The sequence below is a fragment of the Periplaneta americana genome, chromosome 15 (assembly GCF_040183065.1).
Source record: "Periplaneta americana isolate PAMFEO1 chromosome 15, P.americana_PAMFEO1_priV1, whole genome shotgun sequence".
Lineage (NCBI taxonomy): Eukaryota > Metazoa > Arthropoda > Insecta > Blattodea > Blattidae > Periplaneta > Periplaneta americana.
Genome location: NC_091131.1, coordinates 121677229 through 121704286, shown reverse-complemented (window position 1 = coordinate 121704286; position 27058 = coordinate 121677229). Strand labels below are relative to the sequence as shown.

General features: G+C 37.8%; 1 protein-coding gene across 2 annotated transcripts in view; it reads right to left on the bottom strand.

The window, feature by feature from the left end:
- The window catches only part of LOC138715310 (neurogenic protein big brain-like), a 458428-nt gene extending 446357 nt beyond the window's left edge, over positions 1-12071 (bottom strand). For both annotated transcript variants that reach the window (XM_069848091.1, XM_069848092.1), the window contains exon 1: positions 11088-12071. In XM_069848091.1, coding sequence (XP_069704192.1) covers positions 11088-11448 — 361 coding nt within the window. In that variant the 5' untranslated portion in view covers positions 11449-12071. The remainder of the gene's footprint in view (positions 1-11087) is intronic.
- Between the last annotated feature and the right edge of the window lie 14987 nt (positions 12072-27058).

Here is a 27058-nt window from a genome sequence, read left to right as displayed (position 1 = left end):
GGGTTGAAGAGAAGTCATATGGCTCTCCGTGAGAGAGTAGAATTTGCTCTTGTTGCCCAGTCCTGGGCTAAGTTATGGATCTGTACAAATATATTAATTTGACAATGGCGTTGCTGTAAAAGTGTAGACGACGAAGCGCTTACAAACAAACCAATGTTATAGAAATATATTATTACGACAGTCCACATAATGGAGCATTGTAATACGAGGATGAAACGCATTACACATATTCTAGTTGACTGTGGCTTCGTCAAATATCAGTCCCATATTGCAATCCGCATATTGTCTTTACAGGTTCGAATCGATATTCGCTTTCTATAAGCACAAACAACTCCACAGAACAAGATAACATCTTCGCAATGCAATACAATGGGAGGCTATAGGTTACCTATGAACAGAATGACAATCTCTTTGTTTTTTGGGTTCTAGAAATACAGCTGTGATGCCAGGAAACATCCACTCTCAGTTCCAATCATCACAGGTCAGAACAGTGCTCATCCATAGGAAAGAAATGTAATATACGGTGTTTTAGACCTATCATCGGCCCTTCGTTGTTGCTCAAGCGTTAATATTTCCAACTACAATGCTATGGTCCGTCCCAGGAATCTGTAGATAAGAAAGACGAAACAAGACCTCTACGCAAGTGGTATGTAGGAGGGCTAGGGCCAATGATCACTCTGGAGGGAGGTGTTGGTTGAACGAAGCGAGCAATCGCTTGCGGGGAGGGGATAATTTCTATCTGAACTCTACTCTACCTCCTACGACGAGCATCTTACCCCTTAGCGGGCTCCAGCTGATGCGCCCGCAATACACTCCGGCACAGCTAGACTCCGCCCCCATTTGCGCAAAGATACTCCATAGATTCCTGGGACCAGTGAACCCGGGTTTGATATGTGACTGAGAGTTGACAGAATGTACTATACCTCTACCTTAAACGGAATGGGCGTATGTATCCCTTAACTCGGGCTATATTTGTTCTGTATTGTCTTAAACGGCAGTCTTGCACACAGAGTGCACCTCTACTTGTAAACATCTCGTGTTCCAATAAAAGGTAAAAAGGTAAAGGTATCCCCGTCACATGACATGAAGGCACTTGGGAGGCATGGAGGTAGAGTCCCATGCTTTCCATGACCTCGGCATTAGAATGAGGTAGTATGGTCGGCACCACGCTCTCACCGCCTTTTACCCCCGGGAAAGACCCGGTACTCAATTTTATAGGAGGCTGAGTGAACCTCGGGGCCGTTCTGAAAGTTTGGCAACGAGAAACATCCCATCACCATTCTGGATCGAACCCCGGACCTTCCAGTCCGTACCCAGCTGCTCTAATACCCTTACAAAAGATCGGAACAGACCAGAGAGTCTATCATTTAAATTTCATAACGTAAATGATAACAGATTTAAGAACATTTATTGTCGGACCATCGGATCTATGCCCTTTCAGCACTGTCGTCGTTCTTGGAAAAGTTAACGCCTCTACTCACCCCATTCCACCCGTTTCTCTCCCACTACGTCAAACAGCACGCCACGAACCTTGCCGAATAGGGATGTTGCCAAACTTCCGTCAAACAGTGTTATTTCTCTTTAATATTGCTTATAATACTGTAAGGTTAATTATTACTTATTCATAATTTAATTTAAGTAGGTCTAACGACGCTGATTGACTTATGCAAAATGCTATTACTTGGTTAATAATATTTCTTTCACCACTCCGTGCTACAGTATTCATGTTGAGTTGACAACACTGGACTGCAAGTGCAAATAAACTGTCCCGCAAGAAGGCTCAAAATTGTGAGTAGTGGGGGAGAGAAAGAGAGAGGGATAGAAAAGAGAGAAATAGGAATACAGGGAGAGAAATGAATTGCCGAGGCTGAAAAGGAATTAAGGTTCAATTCGCATATCTTACGGGGGCACAGATCCGATGGTCGGACTATATAATGAGTTACTGTATATAATACAATGAGACCTGGAAGAAATTAGTCACAAAAGTATAGTTCGTACAACATATTCGTGTGCAGCTCCGTGACTTCTTCGACGCCTAACTACACTCGAGGAAATCGTATAGACTCTAACATACTTTTTCATTATATGTTTTACACGTTTTGAGACAATTTAGTTCTTTAGCTGTGTCTCGAATGGTGTTAGCGTTTATAACTTTCTGGAGCTATTATTTAATGACACCCCTAAATAAATTATTTAATTTACACCAAATTAAGGCTACCTTGGTTCGTGATTACGTATAAAAAGACATTTCCTGTAATTTCACAAAATTAACATGTAACTCCATTTATAAATTATATGGTTTATGTAGATTTTTGTTATTCATTTTTCACAAAGTTACATAAAATGTCAATATATATGTATGTGTTTGCGTGTGGTTTATTTTACGAAGCCTTATCAACTGCTATGGTTATTTGGCGTCGAATAATATGAAGGTGTCAATGTTAACGAAATGAGCCAAAAGTTACCCAACATTTGTTCTTAATGGGTTGAGAGAAAACACTCGGAAAAAACCTCAACCAGGTAACTTGTTCCAACCAGAACTTCAACCCATGCCCGCTCGTTTCACGGTCAGATATTCTAACCTTGCAGATTGAAAAGGACGATGGGGTACACGTAAATGAATAGAAACCTATATTACGGTTTGTGATTAAATGTACGGTTAATTAGAAAATTAAGTTGGAAGTTTCAGCAGTCCGACAACATCGTCGCTATTACACTCTACTCGTGATCCACATGTAAGAGGTCAACGAACTCTGCGATTCTCCGTACGTAAGCTGCCAAGACGTTGCCACTCGGTAATTTGTTATCTCATGAAACCAAATGCATTCGTGCGCCGTAAGTCATAGTAAAAATCTTATGGTGAGAGTAAGCGAGCTAGCTAGCTTGCAAGTCGAACCGTAGAGAGAGAGGGAAGCTTTTCAGTCCACATTTTCCTTCCCCTCACGCGCAGGTAGGTTTCACGAGATACCGAATGGCCTATACCGGTTTACGTCTTACAGGCTTTTGACCTAAAATGGCTATGTTTTTAATTTATGAGTAAAACAGTCATTCATGATATTGTTCTAAGGATGAATACATCTTTGTACAAAATATTCCAAATTTAATGTCGGTCTATATAATATATTTACTTTGTGGCAAGATTTATTACAATTCCTTCAGTATAAACTTTATTAAATTCACAAGCGATTTAGCTTATGTATGTACAGTTAACAACCTCTTTGACGCCCCTATTGATTTGCAGTAAATTAGTAATTAGTAGCAAAGGTCTTTTATGAATATAATTCATTTACGAAGTCTAAAATGCCCATATGCGTTTTGAAGTTAAATTAATATATCTTACATTCCACAAAGCAAAATTTTCAGGAGTTCCACTAACTGAAACAAGACAAAATAGGAGGGAAGACGAGAGAATGTCTAATAGGCAAAAATAAAATACCAATAGATACATAGTTTATCTTGTGTTCGCCTCCAAACACATTCCAACAAGTAACAGTTTTGGAAACATTCTTGTATTAGTAACAGTATCTAAATTGCAGTAGTTCGTCGTATTTATTGACATTTACTAGACCGATAAGTCATTCAAGTATAACTTTCTGATAGAACTTGATTGTTAGACTCAAAGTTGTCTTTATTCATCAAGTTTTACGTTATCTCCTACCAAAAGTTTCCTCAATATTACAGTTCACTCAATGAATGTAGACTCTAGAGTGAGTTAAAATTAATTCCCGTCGATCGGAGGTAACTGGGCGTTTTCCTATTCGCTGAGAACTGCACACAGAAGTACACGCTAGCAGATGCGTTGCACAGTATGTTGCTTTTTAACTGGAAGACTGACTGACTTCAAGTAAAAATTGTAAAGAAACGCACTTAATACAAAATTATTATACCCAATATGGACATGTTTCTAAAATTTCAGATTCTTTCCAATACATACACACTCATACAATTTTCTGCTTATTGCTTAGCGGTGTAAGTCCACAATTAAAGCCGTTGCAACCAAAGAACCGAAGCATTTTGACAGTCGGATTCACCAGCCGGCCGCGCCGCGAAGAACCCGACAGCAGTATGATGGGGCGACTTCAACCCTAGATCATATACGTAACAGATAGGTCATCAATATGTTAAAATCGTTTGAACTTTGAAGAGAACAAGCGCCAGGATCGACACCCGTCCGCCGTAAACGAACACGAGATGGCAGTACAGTCGCTAATGCAATTCAAATGGGAATTATGACGTGACTCCTTATGTAACAAATAGATGGCAGCGTAGTAAACCTGACAAAAGTTGTTAACGTCAAAGCCTATAAGGCCGACCTATCTGGGGTATATATGATCTAGGCTTCAACATAGCACTCTCAAAGTCGCCATACTCCTCTCCGCCTGATCCCGCCAAACAACCAAAAACTCTCTATCTTGGCAGAGGAGGTCGTGATATCTGTTCTATAAATCGCTTAACAACGCAATACAGTAAATTATGAAGACACATAACCAAATTATAAATATTTTGTAATAATTATTTCCATTTTTCGATTTAATAGGTATTACTTTATAAATAAGTGTTAAATATAAATGTGATTATTTGTAAATCAATACATCCTATACTACATGGAATAATTACCCCTGACATTATTAAATATGATCTTCAACTAGTACAGATCACTTTGGCAGCCAGGAAGCTTGTTGGCATCGGTCCGATAGACATCCGATATAAGGGAACTTCTGTGTTTATGAACCGTTATATTGTTAAACAATAATCTGATGAGATAATGTAGATCACCCTGGCTGCGAAATAGACTTCAGTTCGATACAAGTCTGGGTATATGAACCGTATACATTATTACTTAGGCCTGCTGAGGCCTATTATACAATGTAAAGAATAAGAACTGAAGCTGTGTTCGAAAGAGTGGGTGAAGAAAGGAAGTGAAATAGGAAGAGGAGTACAAGGATGCCCTTTATCACCTACTCTGTTCAACATCTATCTACTTGGAGGATTTAGAGAACTGTTTTCAGAACACGGGAGGGGCGATAATAGGAGGAAGAAGAAGATACTAAGGGATATACTACTAGAGCTAAATGACAGCTGTGAAGAGAGTGGGATGAAGATAAATGCCAACAAGACGAAGACCATGATCATTGGAAGAAAAATAAAGAAGGTAAACTTGCGAATCCTAAATGAGGCAGTACAGCAAGTGGACAGCTTCAAATACTTGAGGTGTTTTCAGAACACGGGAGGGGTGATAATAGGAGGAAGAAGAAGATACTAAGGGATATACTACTAGAGCTAAATGACAGCTGTGAACAGAGTGAGATGAAGATAAATGCCAACAAGACGAAGACCATGATCATAGGAAGAAAAATAAAGAAGGTAAACTTGCGAATCCTAAATGAGGCAGTACAGCAAGTGGACAGCTTCAAATACTTGAGGTGTAGGTACTATAAGTAGTAACATGAGCTGCTGCCAGGAAGTCAAAAGGATAACAACAAATGGCAAAGGAAGCTTTTAATAGAAAAAGGAGCATTTTCTGCGGACCTCTGGAGAAAGAACTAAGGAAGAGACTAGTAAAGTGCTTTGTGTGGAGTGTAGCATTGTTTGGGGCAGAAACATGGACATTACAACGACGTGAAGAGAAACAACTAGAAGCATTTGAAATGTGGATATGGAGAAGGATGGAGCGTGTGAAGTGGCCAGACAGAATAAGAAACGTAGCTGTATTGGAAAGAGTGGATAAAGAAAGAATGATGCTGAAACTGACCAGAAAGAGGAAAAGGAATTGGATGGGTCACTGGCTGAGGATAAACTGCCTTCTGAAGGATACACTCGAAGGAATGGTGAACGGGAGAAGAGTTCGGGGCAGAAGAAGACATCAGATGATAAAAGACATTAAGATATATGGATCATATGAGGAGACAAAGAAGAAGGCAGAAAGTACAAAAGGCTGGAGAATGCTGGGTTTGCAGTGAAATACCTGCCCTTGGACAGAACACTATGAATGAATTAATGAATCGCCGCACTAACGTGAACCATTCAAATAGGTCAACTTGCCCATACTGAGGGAGCACAATTAATTACACCTCTATGACTTTTTTTTTACTAATTTCGGCACCGCAGTCCGAGCTTACTGTACCTAGACTCACAACTCTACTGAACACACGCACACACTTTAGGACTCCCCCGTTTACTGGGTCAGGGTACCCAGGGGCCACTGCGAGATACCATACACACTTGGACAAAAGACAGACAACCAGTCCCCGTGAAGAGACCCGAATTAAAATCCCCCTGACTTCACGACCGGGAATCGAACCTGGGCCACCTTCATCAGAATTCCAGCACGCTACCTCGAGACTCTCTATCACTTACTACGGATGCAAGCAAGGGCCGAATGAATTCGCACCCAGAGTTAAGTTCTATCAATGGCTTTTCCAGCGTTGTGCAACTGTACCGAACTTGTTACAGTGTGTACTCTTCGCAGATGAGGCCTGTTTCATCCGTGAAGGTGTTTCCAACAGTCGCAATAATCATGTCCGGAGTGACGAAATGCATTTACAACCGCAGTGTCTGGTCACCTGCAAAGATTCTCCATCAACGTGTGAACTGGAATTATACAGGATCACGTATCTCCTGCCACTCCGACATAAGCCATGCGCCTGTCCACATTTCTGTCTGTTAATTCATGAACAGCCAGAGGGCAAAATCTTTCTTCATGTGGTCGCGCAACTTGCAACTCGGCGTTACGTTTTCTTGTTGACTTCATCGGCGATCGATCCACTGATTCGGTGACGGCAGCACCAATTTCTCACTGAATGGAGGGTCTCCCACTCCACTTCGCGTCTTTAATACATCCCATGCTGAAAGTTTTTCTCTCCGACTTCAGCAAGTTACCTCTGCTCGGTGACGCCATACATAAACCAGTCCTGAAATCCCGCATGATGTTACCCCGGTGTGGCCGCTTGTGGACCCACATGGAAGCCGTAAGTGCCTTCTCCATACTGAAAACTCTCGAATTCGCCTCGCCATCTTGCACTCTTGGAATGGTTGAGAATTTCCGTGTGCCATGGTTTTCCTCAGGACCCGCAGATGTCTCCCACCATGATCATACCTCGAAATACGTCCGCCAATGTCAAACTTGGACTCTCACTTTGAAAGAGGAACAGGAGTTAAGGAAGTTCAAGAATAAGGTGCTTAGAAAAATATTTGTGGCTGAGAGGGATGAAGTTACAGGAGAACGGAGAAAGTCACAAAACGCAGAACTGCACGCATTGCATTCTTCACATGACATAATTAGGAACATTAAATCCAGACGTTTGAGATGGGCAGGGCATGTAGCATATATGGGTGAATCCAGAAATGCATAGAGAATGTTAATTGGGAAACTTGAGTGGAAAGGCTTTTGCGGAGGCCGAGATAATATTAAAATGGATTTGAGGAAGGTGGGATATGATGCTAGGGACTGGATTAATCTTGCTAAGGATAGAGACCGATGGTGAGCTTATGTGAGGGCGGCAATGAACCTTCAGGTTCTCTAAAAGCCATTTGCAAGTAAGTAAGGAAAAATAAATAGTTGTGTGACTTTTCGCGCACTCTAACATAGAGTCATTCCATGTAAAATCGCACAAAATGAAACAAATTTTGATTTGCATGTCTGATTGCATTTATTATTTTATTAAACCTACGAGTCTAATAAACTAACAGCTCCGTGTGTTTTTATTTCCACCTAAGTCCTTAAGTTTGAAAAATATTGCAAGTTAAAATTCGTTAAAAATTATGCATAATGCAAAATTCAAAGCATCATATTTCTCATGCATCTAAAAACTTGAAAAAGTGTCTTTTCGTTAAAGGTTTACTAACTTATTTTAATATAATAATTGAAGACAATTTTTATGATTCAGTTTTTAAAAGTTAGTGTCAATGTAAAATAGCAATGTAACATAACACATGATTGAGAATAAGGAACCATTTTCATAGGCTATTTACGAATTATACGAGTAGAAACCAAAATTGATAAACTCAGAGCACTTTCCCGTATAAAAAAAAAATAAAAAAAGCCTACCAAGTACACTGAAGTATTCCTAATAACTCCAGAAAAAATCAAAATGTGATGTCTAATAGTTTAATGAAAATTTAATTATTCGCACACACGTGTACGAAAGTGGTTCCTTAGCTGTGGATCGACAGAGCGTGCGGTCTTCAGACAATAAATTGTTCCAAATGTAGTATGTATGCGCATCTCACATTTCTGAATACTGTAGTTTATAGATAATACATCAAGGAATCGGTCTATTTTTTTTCTTCTTCAGATTTTTAACTTGGCTATTTAATGTAGTATAATTTTGATTTGAAAGAAAAATAATTTAAAAATTAGGCTAAATTTTTAATTTATTTGTGATAGCCTAATGTAGTGAAAAGTTTCTTTCAAATGTGCCAAACCCCAAAATCTCAACTATAAATATATACAGTCAAGAGTACAAACTGATCTTACGTTGCATTGTGCGTATAATTTGCGTAATTTCAAATATTAGTCGTAACTACACAAACAGTCAATAAGTGTGGAAATAAAAAAATACGTGCCACCTTATTTGATGCCTGAAATTCATAAAAAAAGACCATTTATGAAAAGGTCGTGTTTTGTATGTGTGCGATTTGACGTGAAATGACTCATAGGTCATTCGTTATCTCGTGAAACCAAATGCTTGTGCGCTCGTACTAAGAACCTTATGGTGAGGGTGAGCGAGCTAAGCTATCTGCAAGTGGAAGTGTAGCGAGGGCCAGGGGTAGCTTCCCAGTCCACCTCGTCTTTCCCCTTACGCACACGTTGGTTTCACGAGATATCGAATGGCCTATACTCTATTTGACAAACGTACACTGTTGGAGTGAAGACTATCTTGCGTTCCTAATACACTATCGGTCTTACTAATAAAAACTCTATATACAGACATTTAACTGTCTTATACTTATACAATGAGTAGCTCGTTTATAAGTCGTGTGTAAATTCCTTACTAATAATCACAACATACATCGTGTATAACAGTATAACTGTTAACGCAGCTACGTCATAGTTTCGTCATTACTTCATTACAAAAGGTAATAGAATATCTGAGATTCTCTATTGCATCCGGTAGAGCGCTCTAGTGTGCCGTGTTAAGTATCGATAGTACAACTGGCTCTGATCGATTACACATTATATTTTGGTCAAAGAGTACAAGCTACAGCAATATTATTCTACTTATTCTGTGCTCTTTGGTGTGTTCTTCTGTGGTTACAAGGCATCTATCATCATAAAATGAGTCGATACGAACAGCTGTTAGAGAGGCGGCCATTTTTTTCTCTTTATACAACGCTTAAACAAGGGGTTTCGTGTATACAACTACTGCAAAGCAATTCCCATTGTATAGTTGCATACTGTTTATACATCCATCGCTTATGCATGGTTTATTAGTAACGTTTTCTGTCTCAACTCTGCATAAGTCTCGTATAAACACTGTACACGGTTTATTAGTAAGACCGTATATAAACAATGAAAAGATAACTAAGCACTGACTGCAGCTCTAGTCTTCTCCTACAATGGCTGCGTGGTCTAGACCATCAGCCGATCACCCAGGCGGTCTGGTCTGTCTTCGATTCTCTGTTAGGCCTAGAAGTTTCCGCTGAAAATCAATTGTGGCATTTGTGGCAGACAAGGTCGCAGGGTAATGTTAGCCAAACCGGTTACGTACTAATTGTGGCTCCTGCGAAATGGGCGGAGGTGCTTATTGTGTGAATCACATTATATCTGCTATTAATACTGTCACGGTAGTCAACATTACAAAGGCAACGACAAGTACATAGAAATTTAATTACTCTTATTGACATAGTAACCAGCAGCCATAATTTGTAAGTGGTCTGGCTAAAATTTCTTCCATTCCAGAATCACTTCATCACTATTTATCTTGTCATCGTCGGCAACATGCAGAGGGGCTGTTCCAGGGGGGGGGGGGAGCATGTGGGTTGTCCGTACGTGACATAGTAGCTTAATCGGTCGGTATGAGTAACAATGTGTCTAGTTTGTGAGGTTAAGTGTATTATGCCAGCGTAGACTGGGGTGATTCTTCGATCCCGCTACACACCACATATGGGAGAAAAAAAAAGTACTTAAAACATTGTAAATAGCCTCAAAATTATATTACACCACTCTAGAAACACGATGTGACCACTACGAAAGCTATAAAGCCACCCAGGTCGCCCCAAATACCTTCGTTTCTTATACCGGTGGATAATTTTTTCGAAGATTTTCACAATGACGTAACCCAGGAGTGGTGCTAGCTAGCATCATTTTGCACTACGCGGGAGAACGAATGTTATCTAAAAGCATACCAGAAGCCTGAACAAACCAAACCTAAATGTCACCGAACCTCGGCCAAAAAAACCTCGCTTTCTATCTACCAAAAAGCGTATCTGCAAGGCATACCAAAAGCCCGAGCAAACCAAACTTAACGTATTACTGAACACTTATGTTTCTTTCCAGATATTGGCAGCACTGTGGCACCAATTTCAAAAGCCCTCTCTCAATTAAAACTGGCAATGTAACGGATTGACATACAGTAGGTATTGTTTACTGAGTGAAATTGTGTAAATGTAGCGTATATTAAACGTAATACATTTACTTAATTTCTGCCGTGTGTAAACATGTGGCGTTATTCTATATCTCAGTTTAATATGCTGAGTTTAAAAAAGCAACGAAAATTAGATATATTTTCCTGGATTAAAAATACAACATCAGTATTTTACCGTGTACAAAACAATAAAAATGGAGTACTGTTCCTCGATATTTATGCTAAATCGATTCGCGTACACATTACCGTGGCTCACTGAAGCTGCTCATGGGGGGGAGGGGAAACTTCCCAAAAACTGGATCTATAAGTTGACTTAAGCATAGACGAACCAAATATAACCTAACATATAAAACAGCACACTTACATGACAAGAAACTTACGTGACAACCACCGACGATTTTTGTCACACTTGTTACATTCTATAAGAATAGCTGGCGTGCGTTCGTAAAAGTGGAAGATTAATGAATATCGAAACAACTTTATGTTAAGACTGTTATATACCTGAGACATGTCCGAAGCACTGAGTAAGGGTAGCGATGGCGAAGCCGGTGGCCAGGGCAGTGGCGAGGGTCACTGAGGGGGTGGGCGATGACAACAGATTGTTCGACGACCCTCCCGCCCCCGATGCTGCACCGCAGACGATGAATACATAGAAGAATGCTGCCAGACACTCCGATATGATGGACCTCCAAAATTCCAGAGTCCGTACTTCAGCCTGCATGGAGGGTCGTGGAGGCGTTGATGTGGAGGGCGATAAGCACGTTGCGTCGCGGCGCACAGCGTCCAGCTTCTCGAACAAGGTTACTAGGTGGTACTCCACATTCTGGTGATCCTGAGCCAGCGAAAGGCTGCCTATCGCCATGGTGATTAACGAATTCGGTGATCACTTGATAGTTAAATTATGTTTTCAAAATACAGCCGTTTTCGGATGCAGGAACATGCACTAGTGAACGGTTATTTCGATAAAGTAAACAGTATTTTTTTTTTCTGAGCTCTTGGCTTGCAACCAAAAACTTTACACCCCTCTTTTTTTTTCTCTTCTACATTTATATTTTTAAACTTGAGTCATCTCGAAAAGTGCATGAGATTGTTTTCATGTTTTATACACTGCTTTCTACTCTACTCTTGAAAGGCTAAAGATCTATCACTTTTACAGTAGTTATGGAATTCCAGAGACAAATCTTACAACCGGCAACAATTTCACAGCACTACTTTTTTTGTTAAATGGCTCCTTGGAAAGTTTGTAACTCGGAATTACTTTCACTTTTTTTTCAATTCATTCCACAACAAAATACTGTTTCTTATCGACGACAGCACACAGAATTGTTGTTAATGATAAAAATAAAATACGTTAGACAGCAACTATTGGACTGAACCACACATACACCGCACTCGTAGAAAACACACGCGACTCCCGCGTTCAGCCTCCCCTCCACCAGACACGTCTACCTCCGCCAACGTCTAGCGGGCGAGTGACTGCCAGGCAGCAACTGGTTCTTTCCGTGGCTACGAAGGCAAGTGGGAGAAGCACTCCGCCCCGAGCTAACTAGTTTTATTGGTCTAAACATCTCCTTTACGACAGCTGCATATGACCCAGTGTCAAGGCCTTCTGTACTTCGTTTCCTCAGTTGAAAACCTTTCGATATGTGTGTAACTTGCATTGCTAGAATTTTGACACACTGCGCTCCGGAGGGCCGGATTTAAACCTAACGGGGTCCGGGGCACTCCAAGTTCAGTGAGCCCTCGTAATCAGAAATTTTTAAAATACATAGCAAAAGAAGCTAGATTATGAAATTCACACATCAGAGCAGGGTTTAAGCTAGGAAATAAATAGTTAAACAAAAATGCACAAATGAAAAATTATTTTTGTGCAAATTTCGAAATTCTTGTGCAATATTGTAAACAAATGTGCAGAAAGATAAAATTAATGAAGTATGAGAAACAAAAAGTTATGTAATTTGTTTCTTGTAGTTTTATTACTTTCAATCCATGTTATCACATTCTAGTTATACGTAAGTAAATCATTAGACATAGGCAATTAACTGCTGAATTTACAGCACATTAAAATACATTATTTAATGGACACTTTAAACATTGAAATTCTTTACCAATAGTCCCTTCAAGATTTATTGTTAGCAGAGTGCTAACTCTTTTTACTGAAAGGTGGTTTCTAATTCCAGTTTTTACTAGATTCATGCAACTAAAACCTCGCTCACAATTTACAGTATGCGATGGAATTATAATCTCTTATAAATCAATTAGAAGAAATTGTTCACTTAACCTACATGAATTGCACCAACTCTTTGAAATCAATTCCTGGACATCTATTGCTTAATACCTTTTTTAACATTGCCCATGCCATTAGTATTTCATTTAAATTCAGATTAGTTCAAACACATCTATGATTTCATTTTCTCCATTACCATCTTAGTTTCTGAAGTCCAGTGTGATTGTCGCAGTTTTGCACATTTACATTCAAAGTTTGTTGCATTTTTAGAAGTCGAATAGCAAAATGTGACAAATGCGACTGTGGTTTAAACCCTGCATCAGAGTCAGTTTGTTACATGACTGGATTATACAGAGTGGAAGTGAAATAACCTTGCAGATTGAAAGGGACGATAGGGTACACTTAAATGAATAGAAAATCTATATTACGTTCTGTGATTAAATGCACGGTTAATTAGAAATTTTAAGTTTGAAGTTTTAGCAGTCCGGCAACATCGTCGCTAACACACACTACTCGTGAGACACATGTAAGAGGTCAACGAATTCGGTGTGTCTAAAGCAGGGCCGGGCATGAGAGCGGCTCCATTTAGTCGGCCAGAGCTGCTCTCGCTCCGCAAGGCACTTCAATTCCAAGCCAGAGCAGAACGCTCACTCAGTGGCGGACTCGCATTACAGCTACCTTCCCTGCATTAATATAACAAGAGCCACGGTTGTTCTAGTCATTGAATCTGTCAGTATATAATAGTTTATAAAGATATTACATCAATCCATTGTACATTACAGAATTTATAACACTCTTATTAATTTAATGATATAAACCTCACCACGGTTCTACGAGACAGGCGTATGGCTTCCACTTCCTCTACTTGCTGTGGACAGAGTTCATCTACCAATTTAATTAAACATCGCTTGATGAAGTTACCTTCGTTGAATGTTTTCAATTCCTTTGCAATTTCGTGGAAAATTTTGTAGCTAATTCTCATAGCCGATTCTCTAAGTGCATTATTGTCATCCTGTTAATATATAATATAATATAACATAATATAATATAATATAATGTGATGCGATATATGATATGATATGATATGATATATGATATGATATGATATGATATGATATGATATATGATATGATATGACATGACATGACATGATATGATATGATATGATATGATATGATATGATATGATATGATATGATATGATATGATATGATATGATATGACCATAAATTAATACAACTTAAAGAAAATGTTTCTCAGGCACACTATATTAGAGTATCTATTCGATATTTATATTGCATTATAAGTTATTATAGTACATTTAGTAATATATAATTTTAAATTATACAAATATTATGATATATCATAGTATAGTATATTACAGTTCATGATATATCATATTATATATATCATGAACTGTAATATACTATACTATGATATATCATAATACTTGTGTAATTTAAAATTATATATTACTAAATGTATAATAACCTATAATGCAATGTAAATATCAAATAGATACTCTAATATAATGTACCTGAGAAACATTTTCTTTAAGTTGTATTAATTTATGGCGTTCATTACCAACATATTTGTCATATTCAGTAGCATGTTGTAAAGAATAATGCCGTTGGATATTGAACTTCTTAATCAGTTGGAGTGTTTTATGCCAAATTAAACACTTTGCTAATCCACTGCTCTCTACCAAAAAGAACTCCTCCTCCCATGATACATTAAACGCATTGGGAATAGCGGGCCGCTTTAGTGTATGAGCGGAAGCTCCATCTTCAAAGTTCGCCATCACACTGCAGAGTCACCACTGCAGCGACACTAAATGACGTACAGTATGCATACGTCAGAGCGCTCGCAAGACCCGCTCTTTAAAGCACACAGCGCTCATTTCTCAGAATCACGTAATGTGCCCAGCCCTAGTCTAAAGTCTATCTCGAGTAACCTGATAGGGAAACAAAACAACTTCTACCCCTCCTTGTAGCCTCTTCGTGTCTCCAGCGCGAAAATTGCTGTTCCTCTTACTGCATTCTACCCCCTTGCTTCGCCATAATTCACTTACTTTTAAAAAGGACAGATTTTGAACTGCAATCATCATAATATGAATATAGATAATATAGATAAAAATGTTTAGATGTCCTTTTCCCAATCACATAAGTGAAATAAATACTTAATAGCTTTAATTTCAATTAATGATGTTATCTTTATTTAAACTTTGGGGGGAGGGCGTGTGAGAAAACTTAGGAATGAGGTAGCTCCCCTAGAGTTGTAGTAACTATCCTTGAAGAAAACATTGTGTACCTGCAGTCGAACGTGTTCGCGAAGTAATTTGTTCCAGCTGTTTGTGTAAGATATATAATAATAATAAATTGTATAGCCTATATAGTTTAGTGCGTGTGTGTGTGTAAATAGTGTACTGTATATAGTATATATAGATCTACGAGTAATATAAATATATTACCGAATTGTAGTGTTAACAGTGCAGTTTAAACAGTATGTAGGCCTATATAGGCCTAGTGAGTGAGATTTGTAATGGCAGAAAACTCGATCGTAAAACATAAGCACGGTAAAGCGTTGAGAAGTGGGGAGAAGAGATACATTTTAAATGTGTTTATTTCATTGAATAAACAATATCCCAATATGACTCTTGAAGAACTGGCTGCAATAACGGGAAAACAGACTCTATTGATATTGTGATTGAAAAAGTATGTAGGCCTAGTTATTAAATACAATAAAATTATCCCTTCTGTATTATTTTCTGACGTAATTTTTTTAAATGCTGATTATTCATCTGTACGCTATATTTTTATTTTGGTTACATTAATTCAACTTTCGTACATGGAACATATGGCGTACTTCTCACATCCTTCTTTTTATACTTTAATATGATTGTTCTTACAGTATAAGATACACACTACAGAGTAATGAATTCATATGGGCAATGTTTTTTTTAAATAGACTATAGTGTCCTCTCCTCTGGCTGTAGCAAAGGGAAGGAGTCCCTATCAGGTTATCTGGGATAGACTTTTTCTGGGTAGGTGAGCTGCTATCTGCCAAGACGTTGCCACTTGCTCGCATTGTGCAATGACTTGAATTTAGGGTTTTTAAAATTGAATTTAGGCTGCACGAAAACCGTGCACGCTATTGAAATACACAACAGGGATAAATTATTCTTTGTTAGATTTCCTATCGATATGGATAAAAATCACGATCCTACTCGCAATAGTTGCCAAATAAGTTGTTAAATATTTGAAGAGGAAAAGACCGTTTGTTTCTGAAAAAAACTATGAACTTTCCATCAATATGATATTATAGTTTTTTGTTACATACAACATGAGCTACTCGCTCTGGAAATCTGCAAGGCTATTTCACTTCTACCCTGCATACACATATTATATTGATACTACTGGCTTGTGCAGCAAATGCTGCAAACTAAGTTCATTAGACGTTCAAATAAACATTTTTCAGATTAATTTTCAATGAAGAATACCAGACATTTTGAAAGTTATTTGCTTCCATAATAATGAAACAGCCTACTCCCTCAGAATGGTTTCTTATGCCAAATATTTTTCTTGAACCTATCCACCTTCAGTTTTTGAGTTTCACCGCGAAAATGCAAGTAACAATGTCAGGACGATCAGTGGGTTTTTCACGTGGGAGTAAAGCAATAGCTATTTCAGGTCATTGTGGATTGCAGGTGAAACTTAAAAAAAAATCAGGTTTGATATGCTTTCGAACAATAGACGCTGCATGTTTCGTGAACTACCTTGAAATGTATCCTGCTAAGAGATCTTGTAGGCCTCTTATTTTATCAGTAAGTAATACCTTTTGGCCTTTCCTTATTAGCTGTAATTTTTTTGCTCTCTCTCGAGCTAATACCGAATAGAATGATGATTCATATAAATATCTACACCACACTGCCATTAAGTATATGAAAAAGACCCAACCCCACTTGATTCACAACTATAAAAATATTTGATTTTTAATAATAATATTATTATCTTACGTAATTTTTACAGTTATATATACTACATAGCAGCTACTCAGTAAATTATAGAAATGAAGATCTAATTTAACATATTCTCTACATCTACTTATATAACCCCAAAAAGTTTTTCATATCATCAATATAGCATTAATATGTATAATTAATGAAAAATAGTCACATCATGGCATTAACTATAATAATATTTAATTTCTAATGGCAATAATGTCATCAAACACCTCAAGTTTTGTATATTTTTATATCCAATACACAGCTTTACTCAGAAAATTACACAGCGCAGAATCAGACCTGTAAATTATTTTAGTAAGTCTTGAAGATTTAATAATCAATTGAATTTGAATTATAAATATGTCAGCAATCCTGCAGGTAATGGCCTTCGTGTAATAGCCTATTGTTTATTGTAGTGTGTGTTTTGTTTTATTCTGAAATGCAATCAGTTCTCAAAACTGACGGAAGATGGATTTTGGAAAATAGGAAAATTATGTAGGAAAACTAAGGCTTTACTGAAAGTTAATGTTTTTCTGAAAATCCTTGGATGCCAAGCTTCAAAATGACGGGTCATTCATTAAAATCCGTTCAGCCGTTTTCCCGTAATTTCCATTACCAGTTCAAATTATACATATAGATGTGGAGCACAACAATACCTAGGCCTACGCAAAATATTTTTTAAACACTTGGCGTCAAATTTTATCATCTTCAGAACACTGCTTTCTACGTCCAGTAAGCATTTAATGTTTCATGAGTCATCGTGGTTCTCTAGTAGCCTATATCAGCATCAATTTACTGAATGATCTCCCTCCTGAACAACACGAGACCATTACACTTAATTAACTTATTTTTTCTCCTGTACGGAGGAGGAAACCGAAGGCTTGCTCTGCAGCCTGAGGCTTATTGTGCTTACCACTCCTATTCTGTGAACGGTGGCGCTCTTGTACAAGTACAGCACACCGTGAACATAACCCGAGCTATGGTATGGGTGATGATGATGATGACGACGACGACGACGACGATGATATGTGAATTAATGAAGGCGAAATGAGGCCGAGATCCAACGCCGAAAATTACCCAGCAATTCTGCTTCAATTGGATGAGGGGAACTCCGGGAAAAAACCCCAAACAGGTAACTTGTCTCAACCAGGAGTTGAACCCGGACCTACTCGTTTCACGGTCAGACGTACTAACTATTACTCCACAGCGGTAGACTATTTAACTTACTAAAAATGACTTTTAAGGAATCCGAAGGTTCATTGCCGCCCTCTTATAGGAAGCCCGCCATGGGTTCCTAATCCTATCCTGAGCAAATCCTTAGTCCCTATTAGTCACGTCGCTGTTATTTCCTGCGTGGCTCCGCCTCTTTGCTTACGTCCTAGTAAGAGTACGTTCTATAAAGAGTAGGTACATATAATCGTTCGCCATTTTAGTTCTTTCATTGCCAGTTGCGGTTAGCAGACGACGCTATTTTCCGCACCGTTAAACATTATCACGTCGTAGCACCTATGATAATCGCATTGTAAATTTTAGGTTTCATAGATTAATAATTAAGGAAAGCATAGAAAAAATTCGAAAACAAATTTTTTTTGGGAAGGGAGAAAAAATTACTAATTTCGAAGTGTCATGTTCAAAATAGACATTGACACCTTCAAAGGTTTTTCTATTTTTAACTTTAGATGGGAGTCAAAGCGAGAGAAATGTTTAGAAAGAATTACTTTTAAAAGTGATTCCTATTCGAAATCTGTACCGTACTAGTTTTCCAGTTACTGGGAGTAACATATGCGCGGAACTCAGTTTGCAGAGTAACAACTTAGGTCTGTTAGAACTGTGGATTCTCATAGAAAGGCCGGCCCTTCGGCGGGGAAAGTGGGGCGGTCACCCCAGGCCCGCGCTTTGTGGGACTCGCTGCCGGAAAAAAATTCAATCTGTCGATTACGTTCTTGTTATAGTATTTAATGTGAGAAACTTAAAAATAAGTAGCTAAGTGAATGTTGAGATAGCTTTTGTATACCTAACGAAATCAATTGTTGACTATAATGTTTAATGTATGTGGATCAAATGTTGCACTGTTTGTTGAAGGTTTAATTACCAGAGTATCCAACTGCATGGCTCTAAGTCGATTGTTACCCTTGATTCTATTATTATTATTATTATTATTATTATTATTATTATTATTATTATTATTTTAAACAAATACACCTAAAAGAGCGCGAAATTAAAATCTGTACTGTTGTAAATTCTCGTCTGCTTGCTGCAAACGGCAAGGAAAGAACGAAAATGGCGGACGATTATACCCAGTATCTACAGTACCTGGCCACATTATTATAATCACTCACATTTTTACTATATTTTACATATTACTTCCTCATTTGAACTCTGGTTTCCTTTCTTAAGCAGAATTCACATTACATATTTAATTTTTAAACAATATTAAGTATAATTACAATTGTAACAATGTTAATTGAAGAAATATTGATAAATAACCAACCACACCTCATTTTTACAGAAATTTCAGTATTACGTACGACCTCCTTTGGCTTTAATTACAGCTTCAATTCTCTTTGGCATGCTTACAATACACTTCTGTATTATTTCCTGGATCCTCTCATTGTGATTCCAAACATGTATCAGCCTTTCAATAAGTCGAACTCTGGTAGTAATAAATTCTTTTGCCATCTCTCTTTTTATGAGTGTCCAGACGTTCTCAATGGGATTCAGGTCCGGTGAGTTTCCTGGCCATCGCAAAAGTGGAATGTTTTTGGAAGCCAGAAACGTTTTGACTCTCCTAGCAGTGTGGCAAGGTGCACCATCTTGCATAAAAATATATTTCTCCCCATTTGGGAACCATTTGTTCAGCTGAGGGATAAGCCTGTTTTCCAATACCTGGATATATTGATCTTGTTTCATTGTTCCCTGAACAATGTAGAGTCGTCCTGAACCTTTGCCTGATATCACAAGCCATATCATGACTGATATTGGGTGTTTAACTGTGTTAACCAGGCATCCAGGAGTAAAATTTTCTCCCTTTCGTCGACGAACAAACATTGCTTTGTCCATCAAACGCTGAAAGGTTGATTCATCGGAGAAGCAAACCTGAAAATTGTCAAAGAAACTGATAAAAACTCTAAATTGAATACTGTATTTAATACTTAAAGACAAAATTTAGAGTTTTTATCAGTTTCTTTGACAATTTTCAGGTTTGCTTCTTCGATGAATCAACCTTTCAGCGTTTGATGGACAAAGCAATGTTTGTTTGTCGACGAAAGGCAGAAAATTTTGCTCCTGGATGCCTGGTTAACACAGTTAAACACCCAATATCAGTCATGATATGGTCTGTGATATCAGGCAAAGGTTCAGGACGACTCTACATTGTTCAGGGAACAATGAAACAAGATCAATATATCCAGGTATTGGAAAACAGGCTTATCCCTCAGCTGAACAAATGGTTCCCAAATGGGGAGAAATATATTTTTATGCAAGATGGTGCACCTTGCCACACTGCTAGGAGAGTCAAAACGTTTCTGGCTTCCAAAAACATTCCACTTTTGCCATGGCCAGGAAACTCACCGGACCTGAATCCCATTGAGAACGTCTGGACACTCATAAAAAGAGAGATGGCAAAAGAATTTATTACTACCAGAGTTCGACTTATTGAAAGGCTGATACATGTTTGGAATCACAATGAGAGGATCCAGGAAATAATACAGAAGTGTATTGTAAGCATGCCAAAGAGAATTGAAGCTGTAATTAAAGCCAAAGGAGGTCGTACGAAATACTGAAATTTCTGTAAAAATGAGGTGTGGTTGGTTATTTATCAATATTTCTTCAATTAATATTGTTATAATTGTAATTATACTTAATATTGTTTAAAAATTAAATATGTAATGTGAATTCTGCTTAAGAAAGGAAACCAGAGTTCAAATGAGGAAGTAACATGTAAAATATAGTAAAAATGTGAGTGATTATAATAATGTGGCCAGGTACTGTATACAGCCTTAGGAAGTCCATAACGAAATCAACAGCGAATGACAAGACGCACATGTTTAAATGTAGCCGACTTGCAACGTGATTGGCTGCCGGAAATAAGAGCGACGGGACTATAGCATCATATCCCACCTTTCTCAAATTAATGTTAATATTATCCTCCCATCTACGGCTCGGCCTCTCCAAAGGTCTTTTTCTCTCAGATAAGAGACCATTATATTCAAATATCTAGTATATTCTAAGAGTCGCATTAATACTTGGGAAGATAATCACTAATCAGCAATCCCTTTTTAACGGAGTAAATCCAGGGCCCAATTTTACTTATTTGGTGCTCAGGGATGGCATGAGTGTGGGGACTCCAGAAACCCATAAATTACGTCACAGAGTATTAGAGGAAGTGTAAGAATTAGCAACTGTTTAATTTTACACAAAATAAATATAAATATTAAAAAAGTAAAATGAAGTAGACTATATACAAATAATAAAAACACTGATTATGTACTTACTATACAAGCTTTCCTTTCTTTCTTTCTTTCTTTCTTTGCAGCAAACATGTCAATAATTTCTTTTAAAATCCATTTCATGAAGAATGTAACTTTCCACGCTGAGTAAGCAAAGGAATGTTAATAGACGATCTTGGTTCATGGTTATACGGAGTCGATTTTTTATCAACTGCATTTTTGAAAATGACCTTTGCCCACTACAGTGTGACGCCATATTAAATAATAATAATAATAATAATAATAATAATAATAATAATAATAATAATAATAATAATAACAACAATTCGTGCGGCCACAGCCCTTTAAGGGTCCAGACCGACCAGCCGGCTGCTGCCAAAGCATATCATCCAACCAGAATGAAGGTATTGTGTGTTTAGCATGATATGATGATCCCCCCAACCGTTTTAGCTGGTTTTGTAACGTATTTCGCTACCTATCGTAGGTCCCCAAATGCATTACGATGCTGGGTGGGCACCGATCCCATACACTATCCGAAATTTAATGAGAAAATTTCTTCCCCCATGAGGATTCGAACCAGCGCACATTCCATAACGCGAGTCCTAGGCAGAATGCCATAGACCACGACGTCAAGGCGCGGAACATAACTACTAAATATATTCTTTCAACGTTGGAAAATGTTGCTCTAAAATTATGTTAATTGAGGATTTCATAGAGGAACATTTGCTTTGAAAGACAGTCTTTGTATTTTCTTTCATGTCTACCACTACAGTTGCAAATAGTAGGCATATTTCCGGTAGTTCATTCCCCAGGGAATTCTTATATTCAGTGACAAGATTGGTAGCTATAGATAAATATCTCGGGTGGATTTAAAACACCAAGCTGGCCGTTTTATGACAATATCTTAAGCAGATAATCTGCCAGACAGAGATTATGAAAGTTTATCAATTACGGAAATGAAACTTTCTGTCCGAAATAGCTTCTTCTGTTATAGCTGGGTTTTTGGTGCTTTTCCATATTCTAACTCTAGATCAGTGGTTGTCAGCACTCGCTGAAATGGGTAACGGGTAAGAAGTGTATCGCAATATGCACCGTCGTGCAGAAAGGAGAGGAAGGAAGTATACCCGCCAGCAGGCACAGATGCACGCCAGTTTAATGTCTTATCCCCGAGTAAGAGACACTAACCCGAGGGTGCACTGTGCTGATTACCACTGCTCGAGTGTCTAGACTAGAGGATTAAGCCTAACATTGTTCATTCGCTGGCTGTAGATACATTCTTGAGCATACTCTTCTGTCTGGCTAATTTTCTGAGCCTTTTTGTCATATTCTTCAAATGAATGTTACCGATTCTCCTACGCACCGTCAACTGCCACACGATAAGTTGGCTGCGATTTCATAACCAAGGGTCTGCCAATTCTAGGAAATACTTTGAGAGAAACCGCCACAACACGACGACAGCGAAGCACATGCATTGACTTGGCACTTGTAAATAGAGCTCTACTTGTAAATAGTCAACCGTGATTTTTCCTCGTAAATCGTTGGATTGCCAGCAGGATTTTAAATTTAAATTGCACAACTATCAATTTGTTGTTACCCATTTCATGCAGGAAGAACATTATTGTAAGCACAAGACTAGAAATCATCTACAATAGAAAAAAAATAGAGTTATATAACGTTTTCTTTCTTATGAGAGGGTTTTGCGGACCCCTATCTGGCCCCGGCGCGAGAGAGAGCGATAATAAAACATTCTGTTAAGATGAAGTGAGACATGACCTGAATTGAATTGAAAGAGAAGAATTGGGAGGACAAATTTAAAAGGTACACAGAACGCGTCCTTGCAAGGGGTTCGGGGCTGCAAGAAACTAAATATGTGAGCTCCAAGCCTTTGGCCACTAGTCTCACTCCGGGTTACGCTGCTCCACTGAAGGAGCTCTAGAAAATTTTGAAGGGGAAAACCGAAAATGGACGTAACCTCTTAGGTACCACATACGTGAGGGGGACGGAAATGTGATCAAAGTGATCACAGGACAGGACGAGAAGGAGATGGATGGTGTAAATCTTCACATTGAAATGAACTGTGTCATTTTGCAGTGCGGGAGGTGTCGCTAAGACTCTGTCGTCTGTTGTTCGATGACAAGGCAAGAGAAGACCGCCAGGAGAGACGCCGTGAATTCTGAATCTGCAAATTGAAAGGTTCCCTGTCCTTTTGCATTGCGACTGCATGAGTGATCTTGCACATGTATTTCGTAATTTTATAGACTCTGAACTAGGGCATTAAGTCGTTTGTTAGAAAAAAGAAAAAGAGGAATTTATGGGGAAGGGCATATAGGTCCGTGGCCCATTTCTCTTAGGGCTCATCCCGACATTTGTCTTAACGCCTTAGGAAAACCACGGAAATACCTAAGGCAGGATGAGTTGTCTCAATATAAGGGACTAGCCAATTTGGCTTTTAGGTAGGAGGTCGATTGATTTATGAATTTATGATGGATGTAATTATTAATTAATTAAAGTAATTAAGGGGTCATGGGGATATGAATGACCTGAGCCAGGCAAACGCTTCAGTCTGAACAAATTCCTCTGCGAACACATTACTGAAATCATAGGGGGACATCAATGATACATTTCTCAGCTTCAGTTCTTATCTCTGCACCGCACCGGGCAAATTGCATAAGTTAATTATGGCTTTGAACCTGTCACATACAGAGCCATTGTATAGGGCATTGTTATTCAATCTTTTTTGCTAGTGTATCCCCAAAATATATTTGCATCCCCAAACTGCATTGCAATTATATAGGCCTAAGAATTAACAGAAGACTATGATTGATGTTGTACCCTAGATTATATATGTATATATGATCTAGGGTTGTACTAAAAATAAATTACTATAATAATAATAATAATAATAATAATAATAATAATAATAATAATAATTATTATTATTATTATTATTATTATTGCCAATAGTTATTGATACAATATTAATAAAGATAATGAGATGAAGGTGATAATGCCGGTGAAATGAGTCCGGGGTCCAGCACCGGAAGTTACTCAGCATTTGCTCATATAGAGTTGAAGGAAAACCCCGGAAAAAAATTCAACCAGGTAACTTGTCCCCACCGGGAATCGAACCGAGTCACCAGGTTTCGCGGCCAGACGCGCTAACCGTTACTCCAAACGTGTGGACACATTCGTGTCGAATTCGCCCTGCAATATAAAGGCTGAATCGTAATTCATTAATTTTAGAGGGCTATTTTTTTAGATATTTCAAACAAAGAGTTTAATATAATTTTGCTCGTTTCTGCTTCCTTTCCGAGATGAAAACTGTTTTATATTAAACATTTCATAGCATATTTTTCGGAAGCCATTGATTTAATTCCCAATATGCTCAGTCAATTTAAAGAGCAGTGTATTATGATAATTAGGGCCATTTCATATACTGTATATTTCGTATATTTTTCCATTGGCTGCAAATAATTGCTGATTAAAATTATCTTCACGAATCATAAGCATTTAAGCTTACCAAATCAAATTTTATGTTTCATATATTTGCATATTTTGACATTTTTTTAAAAGCACACTATTTCATGATATTTATGTTATTGTGGTATATTTTCGCATTTAAGGTCTTTAAAACTGATTTTATGTTGCATAAAAATGCATAGTTTGGTAAAATAAAATCAGCAGATTCTATTTTTGAAAACTGGTATTGAGTAAAATTATTATAATTATTTTACCAGAAAAATATTGAAAGTTTCGCGGCACACCTAGCGAATCTCAAGACATAGTAGTTTGCCGCTCTCAACAATAATAATGTAAGTTTAATCTCATCTAGTTTGACATGTAATGTTATTTCATTTATTATTATTATTATTATTATTATTATTATTATTATTATTATTAGTAACGCCAAGAAATATATGTAGAATTTTATTAGTCATATTTATTGGCATATTTTAAGGCTTTTAAAGGCATGCTTGCGTGCATATTTAGTAGGTTTTTAGGGCATGAACTTCCTGGCTCTAATGACAATAAGTGACTGAAAGAATTTTAGTTTTGTCCTTTAGATGTGCAGAAATTTTATCTGAACAAATGTAACTTATCGTTCTGAAAAGAAATTTTAAAATGTTACACTTGTTCGGATCAAATTTCTGCAAATTTAAAGGACAAAACTAAAATTCTTTGAATCATTTATTATCATAATACACTGCTCTCTTAAATTGACTGAGCATATTGGAAATTAAATCAATGGCTTTCCCAAAACACGGTATGAAATGTTTCATATAAAACAATTTTTATCTCAGAAAGGAAGTAAAAACGAGCAAAATTATATTAGTTTTTTTTTTGTTTGAAATATCTCAAGGAATAACCCCTTGAAATTAATGACATTACTTACGGTTCAGCCTGTATATATCTGAGCCCCAAGCATTTTGAGATGTCTTTATATGGTCCGGCGAGAAAGGTTTTTCATATGATGAATTTTCCTGTGGCGTCCTAACATCAAATATGACTTAGAACATATCATTGCTAAACAAAGAAGAGGCCCACTGAGTCTTGGATTTTGAATTGAGTGCCTTCCGCGGGAGTTGGAGAATTGGCCCAAGGTATCTTCGATAATGAATTCTGAGGAATACATCCATGTATTAGAAGAATGTATAATAAAGTGTGTGCACAGTCTACCCCGAAGACGAACTACCTGTGATTAATTTTGTGCAGGACAACAGTAGTGTTCATACCTCTAGGAAAAAGAAGTTCTGATTTAATCGGCATCCTGAAATTTCAGTTCTTCACTAGCCAATCAAAAGTGAAGGTTTGAATGTGACAGAACATACAAGTAGATGGGCAGTTATGGTCCGTGGCTTGGAACCAGTAGAACCTCCATTATCCTTGGTAATTAAGGGGGCGGACTCAAGGTTAATCGAAAAAATCGGATAATCCGTATCATAAAAATGTAATAAATTAAGTGCATAGGCACTTACTGTTTCGTCATTTTAAGCTCCTGCCGTACGCTACTGCAACCACTGGCATCAACATACTTCTCACTATACTATACAATATTATGCTGGTTAGAGCTAATCAACACTGACAACGAAATACAGTAGGGCCAATACGTAGCACTTTAATCTTGTTTTTTTTTTCTATTAAATCGCGCACAGTTGTAACACCAATCTCGGACATACTGATGCGAGATAAGACACTGTTTATCCTTTCCCAAACCGCTCAATTACTTTCTTCTTTTTTTTTCGGTACCATAACACGTTTCCTTTTGGCACGCGTGGAAGACATTTTGCATAGAAGTTACACAATACGGCTACTCGAACAGGAAGACCCGAGTTTTCATTCGTGTAATTTCTTTGAAGGCAGATAGTATGACAATTTTACAAAGTTCCCACATGAAACTGTTTCTATTGCCGGCTTGTAAAAAATTCTTTAGAAAAAAATACGTACTAACATATGAACAGTACAGAGGAAAAACAATCAAAGTCACAGTTCTCATAAGGGTGATGCCATCATCTAATCCAGCTATATTACTGCAAACTTTAGTGTTATTTTTTTATCAAAAGTGGTAAAGGAGAATTATCATCACGTATACAGTCATCCTTTTCTACTTTTTTATTGGGTTATTTTACGACGCTGTATCAACATCTCAGGTTATTTAGCGTCTGAATGAAATGGTGATAATGCCGGTGAAATGAGTCCGGGGTCTAGCACCGAAAGTTACCCAGTATTTGCTCGTATTGGGTTGAAGGGAAACCCCAACCAAGTAACTTGCTCCGGCCGAAATTCGAACCTGGGCC